Source organism: Chaetodon auriga, chromosome 7, assembly GCF_051107435.1.
Source record: "Chaetodon auriga isolate fChaAug3 chromosome 7, fChaAug3.hap1, whole genome shotgun sequence".
Lineage (NCBI taxonomy): Eukaryota > Metazoa > Chordata > Actinopteri > Chaetodontiformes > Chaetodontidae > Chaetodon > Chaetodon auriga.
The window spans coordinates 14,964,337-14,978,454 of NC_135080.1; the positions used below are offsets into that span (position 1 = coordinate 14,964,337).

The 14,118-nt window shown below is 42.2% G+C and overlaps 1 protein-coding gene across 2 annotated transcripts in view; it reads right to left on the bottom strand.

Moving 5' to 3' along the window:
- Window positions 1-14,118, bottom strand: part of grm5b (glutamate receptor, metabotropic 5b) — a 65,976-nt gene that overhangs the window by 47,924 nt on the left and 3,934 nt on the right. For both annotated transcript variants that reach the window (XM_076734542.1, XM_076734543.1), the window contains exons 2-5: window positions 10,066-10,583; window positions 9,027-9,464; window positions 8,697-8,811; window positions 372-446 (exon numbers count right to left, since the gene is read on the bottom strand). In XM_076734542.1, coding sequence (XP_076590657.1) covers window positions 372-446; window positions 8,697-8,811; window positions 9,027-9,464; window positions 10,066-10,221 — 784 coding nt within the window. In that variant the 5' untranslated portion in view covers window positions 10,222-10,583. The remainder of the gene's footprint in view (window positions 1-371; window positions 447-8,696; window positions 8,812-9,026; window positions 9,465-10,065; window positions 10,584-14,118) is intronic.

Below are 14,118 nucleotides of genomic sequence, written 5' to 3' on the forward strand. Positions count from 1 at the left end.
TGTTTGTGTCACAGTTTCTCTGTTCCATTATTTAACTGTGCTCAAGTGTCAACCACCTGACACTCACAGTGTGAAATGTCTTTGCAAGGTAATAAAACAGCAGGTCGACCTGTATTGTAAGAAATGTATCTTCTTTTACCTGGGAAGGCTATTAAATTCATTTTAAATGCTGACACCATGGTGGTGTATGACTAAACGTAGGAGATATTTTGATGCAAGTGCTGCTTGTGTGAAACTGCTAATGAACACTTACACAAACTCTATACCCACTAAAATTCAATGTAGTTTTTTTACTCGAATACAAATTTTCTGTTATGTCTGGGATAGATATTGCTTAGCGTACTGTGGTTGTCTTGACCTGAGTATCTTACCAGAGTGGGCAATACAGATGCCCTCTTTGGCCGCCATGTCCTTGAATGCTTCCATTCCACTTTCACCATAATTGCCTGCAAAATCAGAGAAAGGGTAACGATGAGGGCTATTTAATTAATTCACTTTTGTTTTCAACCCTCACCCTCATACTACTGTTTGAAAAGCAGAGAAACACAGATGGATGTGTGGAAAGATAGATAGAAACATATATAGACATACACACATGGATGCGCCCAAGTCACAACTAACTGAAAGAGAAAATGTGCTGCCATGAATTATGTCATCTTTTCCACCAAAAATCAATGTCTCTAAGGAACAATTAAAGACCTGATCCCCACCGACTTTCAAAAACATGCCCACTGCAGTAACTTGCCTGCTACTGCACTACTCATAAAAGCTCAAATTTATGTCAGAGAAAGCGTCTCCCCACTGTGGCACCCGTTTCTTTGCCAGAGAAAGTGGGTGACCTGGAATTTATGCTAATGAAGGGTTGTACACACTGGCAAAGAATATGATAGGATTCCCCTCTTTAATTTCTCTTCCTCTCCCTTTTATCGCTTTCCCTTCTCTGTGTTGATTGAAGAAAATATCAAAACCCTCTCTTTCTCACCCTTTTTACGAGTGTTTCTCTCTTTTCTCACTCAATGAGATTGTTACATCCTCTAAAGTGTCCTCCTTTTTACTAAGTATGTTATCAACAATACAATGCAGTCTAATTAGGTATCATTGATCTGTGCTCTACTTAAATTAATGAGGAACACAAAGAGGTCAAAGGAGAAAAAGTGGCAGAAACAGTGAGGAGAGGACAGAGATAACGGAAAAGAGGCGAGAGAGGTGGCAAGTCAAAGGAGAGCACAGAGAGAGAAAAGGGGAAAGAGAGGAAGAGGAAATGTACACTGTAAGTCAAAGAGGCCCCACAATCCCTGACCACTGCTGCATCTGTGTGTGTGTGTGTGTGTGTGTGTGTGTGTGTGTGTGTGTGTGTGTGTGTGTGTGTGTAGTCAGTCCAATGATGAGCATGGTGGAGCGAAGTGTAAAGTCCTGTAATTAGTCTCTCAGTGAGAGGAGTGGGAGACAGATGGTACAGACCGTCCTTCCCCTTGCACACACTGACACACACACACACACACACACACACACACACACACACACACACACACACACACAGACGCTCACGCACGCACACACACAGTCATACTGTTGCCATCATCAAAATCGATAAAGCTTGTAACCTACTTCACTCTGGTCTCAACAGGGATTTACGTGTGAGACATGTCTCTCTCTCTCTTCCACTCAGTAAGCTTGTCATGTGTCTCTTTATCATTGCTTTTCTGTCTTTCAAACACATGAACACTCTCCGTGCTACTTTACATTACGAGCACACTCTCACACAAACACACTTACGCGCCCGTCCCTGCAAAACAAAAACCCACCCACACATATACACGTTGATCAGTTTTAGATGTACTGGAGGCGACAACCAAACAGAGCAGGAGTCAGTCTGCACCCAAAATTAACTTGATTTTACGCAATACTTTTGTGCAAGCATTGAAACACACACATACACACATACACTCAAACCTGAGTGTTTGCATGTCACTATGTCTTCATCGGTAGGGTTATGATGTCAGAGCGGGTATAAGGGAAATCATTAAAAATCATCAAATTATCATCTATTTGATCAGACACAGAATACATCAATGCAAAGCAGAGTGAAAATGAACCAAAAATCTCACATTCAGGATGAATAGCTAGTTATTACTGTGTTCAAAGCCGAAGAAAAGAAAATTCCTCCCTCTAAGTTCAGCTCTGCACATGATAATTGCGCTCCCTGCTTGATTCAACTCGCCTTGCCAACCTGCTCTCCACTGCCTCCATCATAGCTTTCATCCACTCAGTTTACCCCCTCTCGGTAGCCTCCTGGTGCCATTCCTCTCTTATTTTATTTCTGACTTTATTTTAATTATCTGCAATGTGCACACACACAGACACAGGCCAAACTACACACATGTTCACCGACGCACAACTAGGAGCCATTATCACCTCTGTAGCTCCATGTTGAGCATTACATTTTGGAGCAAAGCGCCTCATGTATCACAAATTTACCTCAAACTTGCTTCTCACATGTGGTGACTGCCTCTGTTTCATCAGAGATCACACATCCACAGCTTCCCTCTGTGGTCTCTATACCCACATTTAGCTGCCAACAGTAGAAATGTGTAAAGAACATGAAAGATAAAGAACAAAAATCCCTTCTCATTGTGAGCTCCTCGCATTCAGGCCCCTCTACCCTCTTCTTTGATCTCTCCTCTCATCTTGTTATTCATCTCATATTGCAATACTTTACAACATGCAATCAAATGCAAAGCTGAAGGATCTTCTGCTTGCCGCCTGTGGTGCTCCCTCTCCTCCCCCCGCTTATTCATAGCAGCAAATCAGGCAGTAAAATTTAACATATAGAGACAGGTGGTTCTGTGTCTTTTCTCCCGTCCTCTCCATCCCTCCCCTCTGCTTCCCACCCTTCTCCATCCTTCTCAATAACTATCCTCGTCTTTTTCTCTGCTTTATCAGGTCTATTACATGCAATTACATGTTCCCTCCCTTTTCCCTGTCTCCCTTCTTTGTCTGTTTCCTCTTTTTCAACCCTCATTCCCTCCGGTCACAGCTTCCCCCACAGAAAAACAACAGTACAAATTTTAACATTATTAAGGAAAGGGCATCCTCCTGCTCTCTCTTCCAATTCCTCATGATCCCTCTGCTTTTCTTCTCTACCAGTTCTCCGCCATCCTCACCAATACCACCCCTACCCCACAACACAACTGTGGTGCTACAACAATATGCAGCTAAATGTCAAACACAGTAATACCCTGGGGCAGACTGACACTCATAATGTGTCAAACACAGAGTTACACAAGTTTACAGAATTACGTAGCTGATAGAACACACATAAACACAAATACACGCATACTGTATTTAAGTCTGTGTCACTATTTCCTGAAGCCCAAATGATTGCCTTCAAATTATTGTCTTTTTTTCCAAGCTAGTTGATTCCATGATGTAAGTCAATGTACAATTAAGCAGGAACCGACTGATTCTCACAATAGCTACAGATTCAATTGTTCAAGCTCGACTTAATGTAAATATAAACTGCAGCTTGGAGCTCCATGGAGACAGAAACACTGAGCAGCTCTGGACATGACGGCTAAATGCTCTGTTCAATAAAATCAGTTAATGGGACTACTCACTCAATGAGTGATGCAGATCTGTTCCGGAGGTTATGGACAGGACAGCAAACATTTAGTCTGCGCTCATCTAGTCTGGCAAGACATGAGCAGTCTCACTGAAGTTTATATAAGAGGTTGTAGTCACAATCACTAATTTAGTTTATCCACACATATATTCTATGTGCGATATTTTTCTAGGCTGGGAAGTCATACAATGGGACTCTAATGCCAGCTAGTAGCTCAGTTCAAACCCTTAATTTAATATTTTTCTGTTTATTATTAATATTTAGCAGTCTCTTATCCATTTTTTGCTGTAGAAATTCCCTCTCGGCTACAGACAGGATGCTTTCAGCAGTTAACCATAACCATGACTTTGCCACAGGCGCAGTTTTCACTCCAGCTCCATTTGCATTGCGCTTTTATTCTACTGGGCATCTCTGGGTATAGAAATTCCACTCACTTTCAACAAACTATGTCTATGAGAATTATTTTTCAGTACAGATTAGCCTGTTTTGAAACCGAGCTGCACACTGTGTTAAGTTTCAAAACATCAGCAATATAACAAAATAAGAATTTGTGTTTGAAGTTGAACCATTCATAAACAATTCCCTACATCTATCCTTCAGTCAGTGTCGGCTGTTTTACCAACAGTTCAGACTTTTTACCCCCTAAATGACCTGACTAACATCTGTGCCAATAGGAAATCTCTATTTAATATTCCCTCATAGAGATCATTGATAGAGCCTGGGCAGTGGGAGGGCCAGCAAACCATCTATCTAAGTTAACAAAAGCCATTAAATGGATTCCCAGAACATGAGTTCTGAAATCTGAGCCCGCGCCAATTTGAGTAGTCCTGTGACCCAGGCTCATTAAAACACAGAAGAGCTCTTGTTATATGGGGACCCACCAGAAACTGGCCCATGACCCACTTTGGATCTTCACCCTAAGGCGACACTGCCAGAGAAGACGATAAAAATATGAGCAGATTCTGTCATTTTCCTCTTCCCCATTCATTATACCTTTCTCTACACTGCCCTCCCCAACCCATCTATCCTTCATCTTCCTCAATCCTGCCAAGGCCATGACAGTTAAATAGGCACAAGGCATGTTATACTCCCGAGAGAGAGAGAGAGAGAGAGAGAGAGAGAGAGAGAGAGAGAGAGAGAGAGAGAGAGAGAGAGGGATGATGGGCAAAAAGAAAGGGAGCAGAGAAGTTGGAGGGGAGATAGGGGAGAGTCAGCTGCGCGAGGATCGAAATAAGCAATAACAAATGGAAGAAAGAAATGAGAGAAAGTGAGAAAAACAAAAAGGGAGCGAGAGGTTGACATCTTGATTTATATGGAGTGATCAATTTCTGGTGGAGCGTGCTTGGGTGACACATGTCAAATTTCATGTCAATAAATCCCACAGAGCTGAATTGAACTGAACAGAGTGAAATGAGAGAAGGAGGCAGAGGACGATTGAAACAAAGGAATACTGAACTAGTGCGGCGGAGGATGTTGATTCTCGTCAGTGAAAAACATACTGAAACACAACTGTGTGCAGCCATGTGTGTGAATTATTATTAGCTTGCTTCATATCAGACTGAGACTGTGATCAAAAAAGTGAGATATTGTACAGAATATGCACACATTTTAGCGAGACAGTACAGTGTATATACAATAGCACTAATGGAGGTGGATGATGGTGGATTAAAGAAAAATGCTGACAAAGGATAGTACACGGTGCCTAGTGAAACAGATGAGCACCTTCAGCTACAGGCTGGTCTCACCAAAGTGCTCAACAAATACTGTTAAAGTTTACAGTTTCTCCTGTCTGTTAAAGCATGGATGTCACTGTGCTGGAACAGCAGTGTTTCTGCTCCAATGACTGATGATGAGTCCCACAAACCTCAGCTCAAAACTCATTTATGTAGTATTTTATTATATGACTGTACAGCTATCTTTTAGGCACTTGACCTTTCAATCCCCGTGATACTATTTTTACTTTTTAAATCAGTGGCTATGTTGCACTGTACGATTATCTATTCATCTTTTCATGTATCTATCAATGTATATAGTGTATCTTTTCTGTCTGGCAGGGCGTTTTATTTTGAAAATTGACCAGATTCTCTACGCCACTCCTGTGTCTGACTTCCTGCCAGGCTCGATCTGCTCTATGCAGCTTGACGCGGCGTCCGTCAAAAATAGACCAGGGTGCGAATTGTCCGCGGAGCAGAGCAGAGCAGAGCAGAGAGGCGCTTCTGGGCTGCTTCTGAAACATGCTTCTGGTAGAATTACACGCGTTGTCTGGAATGGTGTGATGAGCTCCAGTAGACTTTGTGGGTCCAGGCTATGAATTTAAATCAGCACTGGAGAAGATTTGATCTGTCTAGGAGACAATGTTTCTCTCTGGAAGTCTCACCAAACCAGATGTTCCTGTTAAATTTGTGTTACAGAGTGACCTTTGCGTTATGGGTTATAGGAAATTGCTTTGCTTGTCCACCCCCAGAAACAGCACTGGGCTGTAAATCATTTTTAGCATTGCAGCCACAATTGGAAGAAGGTAACGTCTATCCCAGAGACTTGTTTGTATCCCACGGCCAATGGAGGAGAAACGGTTGTAAAATCCACTTATTACATGCATATATTTGGGCATGTACGATACATGGCCTGATGAGAAAGTAAAACTCACAGTGACTGTTCTCCCTCTAACATTACTTCATTAATTAATTACTTCTGTGCAGTTACTACGCTGATATTACATATATTACTGAGTTTCTTGCTTATCAGTTTCTATCGAGTCTTGCCTCCGGATGCAAAATGTTAATGCAGAGAATTAATGAGTCTGTATAAACTTCACCTCATCGCCACCCCCCACATCTTTCACTGAATCTGCAGCTCTGTACTCTCTCTTATCTATCCCAAGCACTCCACAGCCACACACACACACACACACACACACACACACACACACACACACACACACACACACACCTTCGTTCTCTGTCTTCTGAGGTTTTCTGGCACTATTGTCATTGCTTTCCCCATTCTCTCTTCCTCCCTTGTGCTTTGTTGCCCATTTTTCTTCTTCCTTTTTTCCTCAATATACCCTTTATTTCCTCACTTCCTCCCTCATTTTCCTCCCTGCCCTCCCCTCTCTCTCAGCCCTCTCTCCTTGTCCTCTCCCTTCATACCTCCAGTGCCTTCCCCGTCCTTTGCCTCTCTTCCGTATCTCTCTTTTCTATCCCTTCTTAATTCTTTCTGTCTTCTCTCTGCCATCCTGCCTCTCTGGCTCTCGGTGTTTGAGAGTGATTGTATTTGAGAAGGCAGTTGGCGACCTTGAAGACCAGGCCCAAGGTCAAACCTGCCTGTCTGGGGAAATACAAGGACCGACATTTTTTCCACATTTGGACACGCAACCACAAGCTCTCTCTCAAACACAAACACCTATAAACACACACATTACCAGTATACTACTAAGATTAGTAGCAGCACATAAGCAAGCTCACACACACACACACACACACACACACACACACACACACACACACACACACACATACGGACAGCAGCAGCAGACAGCAGCAAAAATGAATGTCACACTCTATATCAGCCATATTGTTACAAATATGCAGGCTGATTTGTCTGTAAGCCCCCATTTACATAAAGAAACGTAGACAGATTTGCAAATATGTCTTAACATCTGCAAAGAAACCAGAAATCAAGCAAATGACAATAAAATTCCACAAGGTTCAATAAATATCAGTCAGTGTTTATTGGTCGGGTTGAGTGTGTCATATTCCAAATCTCTCTCTTTGATTTTTTTTAACAAACACATAACATGAAGAATTATTTTTGGCCGAAAACCCCCAAAATTTGTTGATTATTAAGTAATGATTTAAATATTCTACGCTTACATGATATCAGGTGCTCACATAACACTTCTTGCCTCTATCTATACAATCTATCTATAATCTATACACTCCCGATGCATTCCCAACACACAGATACACACATCCATGCATAATCAGTATATATATATATGAGTATACACTTACATACATGCATACCGCCTACACACACAAACACACACATACTTACCCTTATAATGCCCTCATGGATCACAGGATCTAGAGTCCTCAAATTGTGTGTGTGTGTGTGCGTGTGCGTGTGCATGTATCGCTCTTTATCGCACACTCTAAGGTTGAAAAAGCTTTCTCTTGTTACTGCATTGTCCTCCAGTTCATGTGGCTGTCACAGTATCTCCCACCAGTAAGTCAACTGTTTGGACTCACTACCACCCTCAGAGTGCCTGAGTGAGTTTGTAGAGTATCTCCATGCCGATATCTACTGCAGATCACCTGAAAGTTCAATCCTTTCCTTTCCTGAAATAATTTTCTATGTCTACAGCACAGAATCCTCCTCCAGGTCTCCATGTGTTTCTAGCTTTTCATTCATCATTCTTCACAGTGGCATGTATTCTGAGATCATACTTAGTGGCACCTGACACACCGTCTCCTTTTGACTATGCTCCCTGGTGTGTCTGTCTCGCTTTTTTTGGCAGTGTGGCGACCACCTGTTCTTGTGACACCATTCATTCTGCTGTCCTCCATCTATTACCTACTGATCAACACTGCTGTTTTGGGGACACTGATGCTTCCTCCACTACTTGGCTTCCATAATTCCATTTTTAATCACATTTACCTTAGTAAGCTTAAAACTCTTCTCTTTAAAAACCTTTTAAAAACTCTCCCCCTCTGCTGCACTGTTGCTACAACAAATCTGGTCAGTTACATCCTCTCTTCCTCATCTTCCTCTTTCATCTGGTCTTTGCACTGAAAATACTCACAACTTTTCTGCTTTATCTCTCTAATTTCTGAGAAAGTTCCTTTTAGTGAAGCATCGCAAATCTCTTTTCTTACTTAGCCCGCTGTTCCATTTATTTTAAGTCACTCTGGGTAAGATTCATTTAAATAAATGTAATGAAGAGTCAAGAACATAGAATAATGAGGCAGGGGCAGAGAGAGGAAGAAAGAACAAGAAAAAGGAGTCTGTGTGTCCATGTCTGAGCTTGGCAGAGGAGTTTGAAAGTCAAAGACAGAGTAGGTGGGTGTCGTACCTTCGGTGTGTATAGCAGACACGTAGCTCCAGTTGTATCTCTTGACAATGTCCACCATAGCTCTTGCCTGCTGGGCATCTGAAGGCACCACCCGCATAAAGTATTTATAAAGGCTCTGAAACAATGGAGATAAATTCAATGACAGGCAGAGTTATCCAGGAGCATCTAGAACATTCAGTTAAGTAATGAGTAATTCTATATAATTAAATTAAAGTTACATTAAAGCAGCAGAAATACATCCTCTCTTAATCGATTCCCCCTAATATTTAATATCCTACGTCTGTACAACTTCAATAACATATAAATTTGTCTACAGGTACTTCGTCTCACCTTATCACTGAGGTCCATACTGGTGGCAGAGTAGGCAATCTGTGGTATGTTGAACAATTGTAGAAGGTTCTGGACCTGGATGGCCACTGAGCTTGACCCTGGGCCAATTAAACCCACAATCGGTTTCTTCCCCCGCATTGGAGTGGCAGAGGGGTCTGCACACTTCATTGTCGCTCCTCCGCCTCCTCCCCCTCCCCAGGAACCTCCTCCGCCCCACTCCTCAGCCTCATCAGAGGAGACCAACGAATCCCGTATGAACTCGATGCTCTGTTCCAGAGCCACAGCTGAGTGCCAACAGGAGTCCCGGATCTCACAGCCCAGGCTGATGTTGGGAAGGATGTACGGGTCAGTGTTGATGCGGTCCAGCGTGTGCATCATGGCCTCCACCCTCTGGATGCCATACTGCTCTCGCACTGCTCCACACTTGCGCTCATGCACCTGTGTAGTGTGTGCAGAGTGGGAGAGCCAATCAAATCTAGTCAAATTGAACACTGACATTTTAGATAACAATGTTGTCTAAATGTTCTCGTTACTGATGACTGCATTAATTAGGACACATTTTCATTTTTTAGCAGACTTGATGGACAGTAAGACACAATTTTAAAATTATGCTTTTAACACAAAGGTGCTTCACTGTTGGACTAATATTGGTTGAACATTCACAGGGCTGCCACGCTCTCCTGTTTGCAATTATCCATAATGAGATGGAAAAAGCTTGGATGTCAGTGGGTGACTAGAGGTTCTTTGGGCAGCTAATGGAGGTTGAAGGTTCATGGACATAACAGAGCTACCCTTTCTACAAATTGAATGTGTTCTTTAGGTCTTAATAGGCAGAGCAACCTTGTGAGTCTCTGTACAATGGTCGGGAAATTTGGCCAAAAAATTATCTCCAATAATTTTTCATTTTCATATATGTGCACTCTGGAACATGTTCGATGTGCTTCCTTTGAATCCAGGCACAACTGTCCTGTATAGTCCAGGCGTGGAATGTTAAAGTTCAGCATTCCAGATGTGCATAGACACAAAAACACAAAATTACCTTGTCAGCAGGAGGCTGATGATGAACGGAGAACAAGGCCCCAATGATAATGTCACCAGGTATGTGTGCTACAACCCGCCGTTCATTAGACTGGGCAGAGTCAGCTTGATCAGGCCCCACGTAAATGGACAGAACTAGCAGCAGACAAAGCATCATCTTGGTCCGTTCAGGTCACAATGGAGAAGCAGATCTCAAATTTGTCGTGCAGAGACGTCACAGGAAACTACTTGTCCGGGAAACACTTTCCCTGGCCATGGCAAGAGCTTGTGGCACAAGGGAGTCTTTGAAAATGGATGATTTCAATAAATTCCTTTCTTTTGACTTGTCTCTCTTTCCTTGGGATTTCAAGGTGGGACCATCACTGCAACAGCTGAGACCGGTGCAGCAGTGCAACCTGGGAAATTCAAAAGAAAATCTGGCCTAAGTCTGATTGGCTGACATAACTTCAGGCTCTCCCAGTTATACGGTAGAGTTGGTCTCCACAGTAACAGGTGACAGACAGACGTGTTCCCACAAACCTGTGAGCAGAGAAGACTTTGTTAGAATTTGAACATTTTAGATGGCTCTGGATTTTAAAAGCATCCTTGCCTCACTAGCCCATCTAACAGTTTGATGTATTCACTTCTATACAATCACAGTCTGTAGGCACAACCTCCTATCTTTAATTAAGCTTACAAGACCTTCAACATAGTATTCTTTATACATATGCAATTACAATCTTGTGATTAAAAGAGATTCATTTTTTGAATCAGCTCCCACTTCAATATGGGCACTCCCCACGCTGTGATGGAGGTCTGAGTCCCTTCAATGTAAATGTATTGACAAAAGTGTAGTTTATATTGTATATGTGGCTAAATGGCAAAATAGCAAACGAGCTTAGAATCCTACTGCCCATGCAAACACACAGGCAGATCAGTGCACCCATTTTTTAAAGCATGTATCTATAACAAGGATTTACTCTATTTCCTATTGGCACTCACACTTTGTCTATGCAGCTACTACTAGTAAGTATGGAAAACTGTGTAAATTCAAGCCTGAGCTCATATCTTTCACCCTCTCTTGATGCCGTGTCTGTGTGCGCCCATTTCACAGCAGATGTAAATCTCAGCATAGCTCAAGCTTAATTGAAATGGGAATGCAAACTGTGCAAGGGAAATCAACATAATGACCATTGTGTCAGCTACTATAGTGACCAACATAATGAGCAGTTACTGTTTGTTCTTAACGAAGCTTAATGTTCTCACTAGAGGACTTGCCCGAGGCAGCTCTAAATTACTCTGACTGTGCAGAGTCACCATTGTGTCAACATAATATCAGTAACACAACGGCAGCATCGTATCACACTTCACAGCTGCTGGGAATCTCTTGTTGTCTGACAAGTTATATACAGCACTCATTCCAACACTTTGACACCAACGAGGTCACATAAAACCACTGGCAGTCCCGTTTTTCTCTTTAATTTCTTTTTGTTGAGGTCTTTGAAGATTAACTCCACTGTTGAAAAGCCATGATGAGCACCAAAAAACCCCCCAAAAAACAATCAGCATACTGTATGTCATTCCTCAAGTGTCTGCCTCTCGACTCAAATCAAACCTGGTATTTTATACCCTTTTCTCCCGCTGTTTTAATGGTATTAGTTTAATACTGGCTTTTGGGTGTTCTCTCCAAATTGGGTACTTTTGCATCATTGTCATTACATTTAAACTGTTTTCAAGTCTGAAACAAAGGCTACCATATATCCTTCAGTAAAAACTTTTGCATTCAGGAGTATTTTTGTATTTCTATTGTTCTAGGAAAGAAAATAAACTATTTTACGTGCCTTGATATTATTATATTACCTCTTTGCAAAATGTGGGCAAGTCAGCCACTTAATGAATGATTCAAACAGACATGGAGGAGACATCTAGCTACAAGAAATACACCAAGCACATAGTGTTTAACAGTCAGCCAGAAAGGGGGGGGGGCATCAGTTTCCTCCCCCAAGAAAACTTTCAAGTAGCCATCCCTCTGCATTAATGGGCAAGTCTTACAATTTGCTTAACCTCAGAGCTGCACAAATACTTTGGTTCACTGCAATGGAGCAATTTAATTGACCATAAACAGCAGGAGAGCAGGGACGGTTTAGACAGCAGAGGATGGCATCCACTGCTTATGCAAAACAGGATCAAGGTCGTGACAGGGATGTTGGTGGTTAGCTACAGTAAGCGAGGGAAGGGTAAAGAGATAGAAGGGGGGTGAGAGGAATGAAGGTGGAGTGAAATGAAATACAGAGATAGAGGCTAAGAAGGACACAGAGGAAGGGACAGAAACAGCACGTCAGATGAAAAGTCAGAGGGAGGGAAGATGGAGAGAGAACAAGAAAGAGGGATAGGGTGGGGAGGAAAGAGGAAGGGGAAGCGCACGGAGAAAGAGGTAGAGGAAAAGAGACAGACAGAGAGAGAGAATGAGATAAGAAAGGAAACAGAAGACAAGGGAGAGAGTGATAAAAAATGGCATCAAGGGACAGAGAGTCTCGCTGAACGTAATTAACATGACAGTGTCAGGGTGGCAACAGGGCTAACTGCTGCTCCAATAATGAACAAATCAAAGAAAACTCGGCTCTGTCACACACATGTACACACACACACGCGCGCGCACACACACACACACACAAACACACACACACACACACACACACACACACACACACACAGTCTCTATCAGTGACGCAATTTTGTCTCAGTCTCCCATCCTCTCTATCTACTGGCACATTAATGTGAAGTTACAAATATCATTTTTACACACACATTCATACACACATTCCCACTCACCAGAAATCATTTCACCACACATTTCCACCTCCCTAAGATAAGCCACTGTTTCATTTGCAATCCTCCAGTATGCCTCACTCACACACTCGGTCACATGCATGCTGTGTTTCTCTGTCACACTCTCCCTCTGTGTCTCTCTCTTGTTGCGTAGGCCTAACTGAAAGGAAAAGAAAATCAAATCCTCATTCCCTAAACAAACATCGCGCACACGCCATTAGGCATTTCTATCTCTAGCTCTATCCAAACTACGCACAAGGGCATCACAAAACCCTCCAAATCAACTTTCACACAGACGTAAGCACACAACATGGGCAGAGACAAACATTCTCCCTCTCTGACTTACTTTAATTCAATGAGTTTCATTAGTGCTGACACACTGTTTAGTGTGGTGAGAACACACTTAATTTACTGTGTATTAAAAAGGGACAATAACAATTACAATTAATCTGAAAGAAGTCCCTGGTAAGCAAACACATTTCTTGTCTCTATCTTGTTCTGCATGACGCACAGACTGTTGTAGCTGCTCTTCTCATCATCTAACCAGCTTGACTTTGACTGTTAAAAACTTTACTGACAACGTATTTTGACTGCTTAAATGAGAGAACAAAAAAGTATCCTCAGATACTCACCAAACAAACAGACATTATCATGCACATGCTATGTATGGTCTTCACTAAGAGATGTGCAGTCACCCACATTTTTTTAAGACTGAAGACCTTTCCTCTATCATCCTCTTGACGTGCACCTCTGACAGTGATATTCTACCAGCAAGCAATGTAAGGATGAATGGAGTACCAGCCTAAGAGTTTTGACATGTATAATAAGCTATGCACATCTTTACATAATAGAGTATGTCAGTGTCTTGCTGTGAATATAAGACGTACCACTTTCCAGTCAGAAGAAAAAAACTTAGGGGCGTGAATACTCAACAGACACACACAGCAAACAGGCACCAGCAGATGATACTATATCATAGTGTTTCTCAAATGATTTGCTGGCAACTAAAATGGGTCATACTGCTTTTTCTGTTGTGTGCACAATTTAAGGAAGCAGCCATATTTCGGGAAGCTTCGGCTACTCAGGGAAGGCTTTTGCTGAGTGGGCATGTGACAATGTGTCTCCATGTTCCTCTTGTTCCTGAGTGGACAGAGGCACTCTTTTTTTTGCACCTGAGCCCCAGGTGACAACATGTTCCAGCACATTTTAAAAGGTTTATTTTCACAATCATTAATTGCTTAGACCT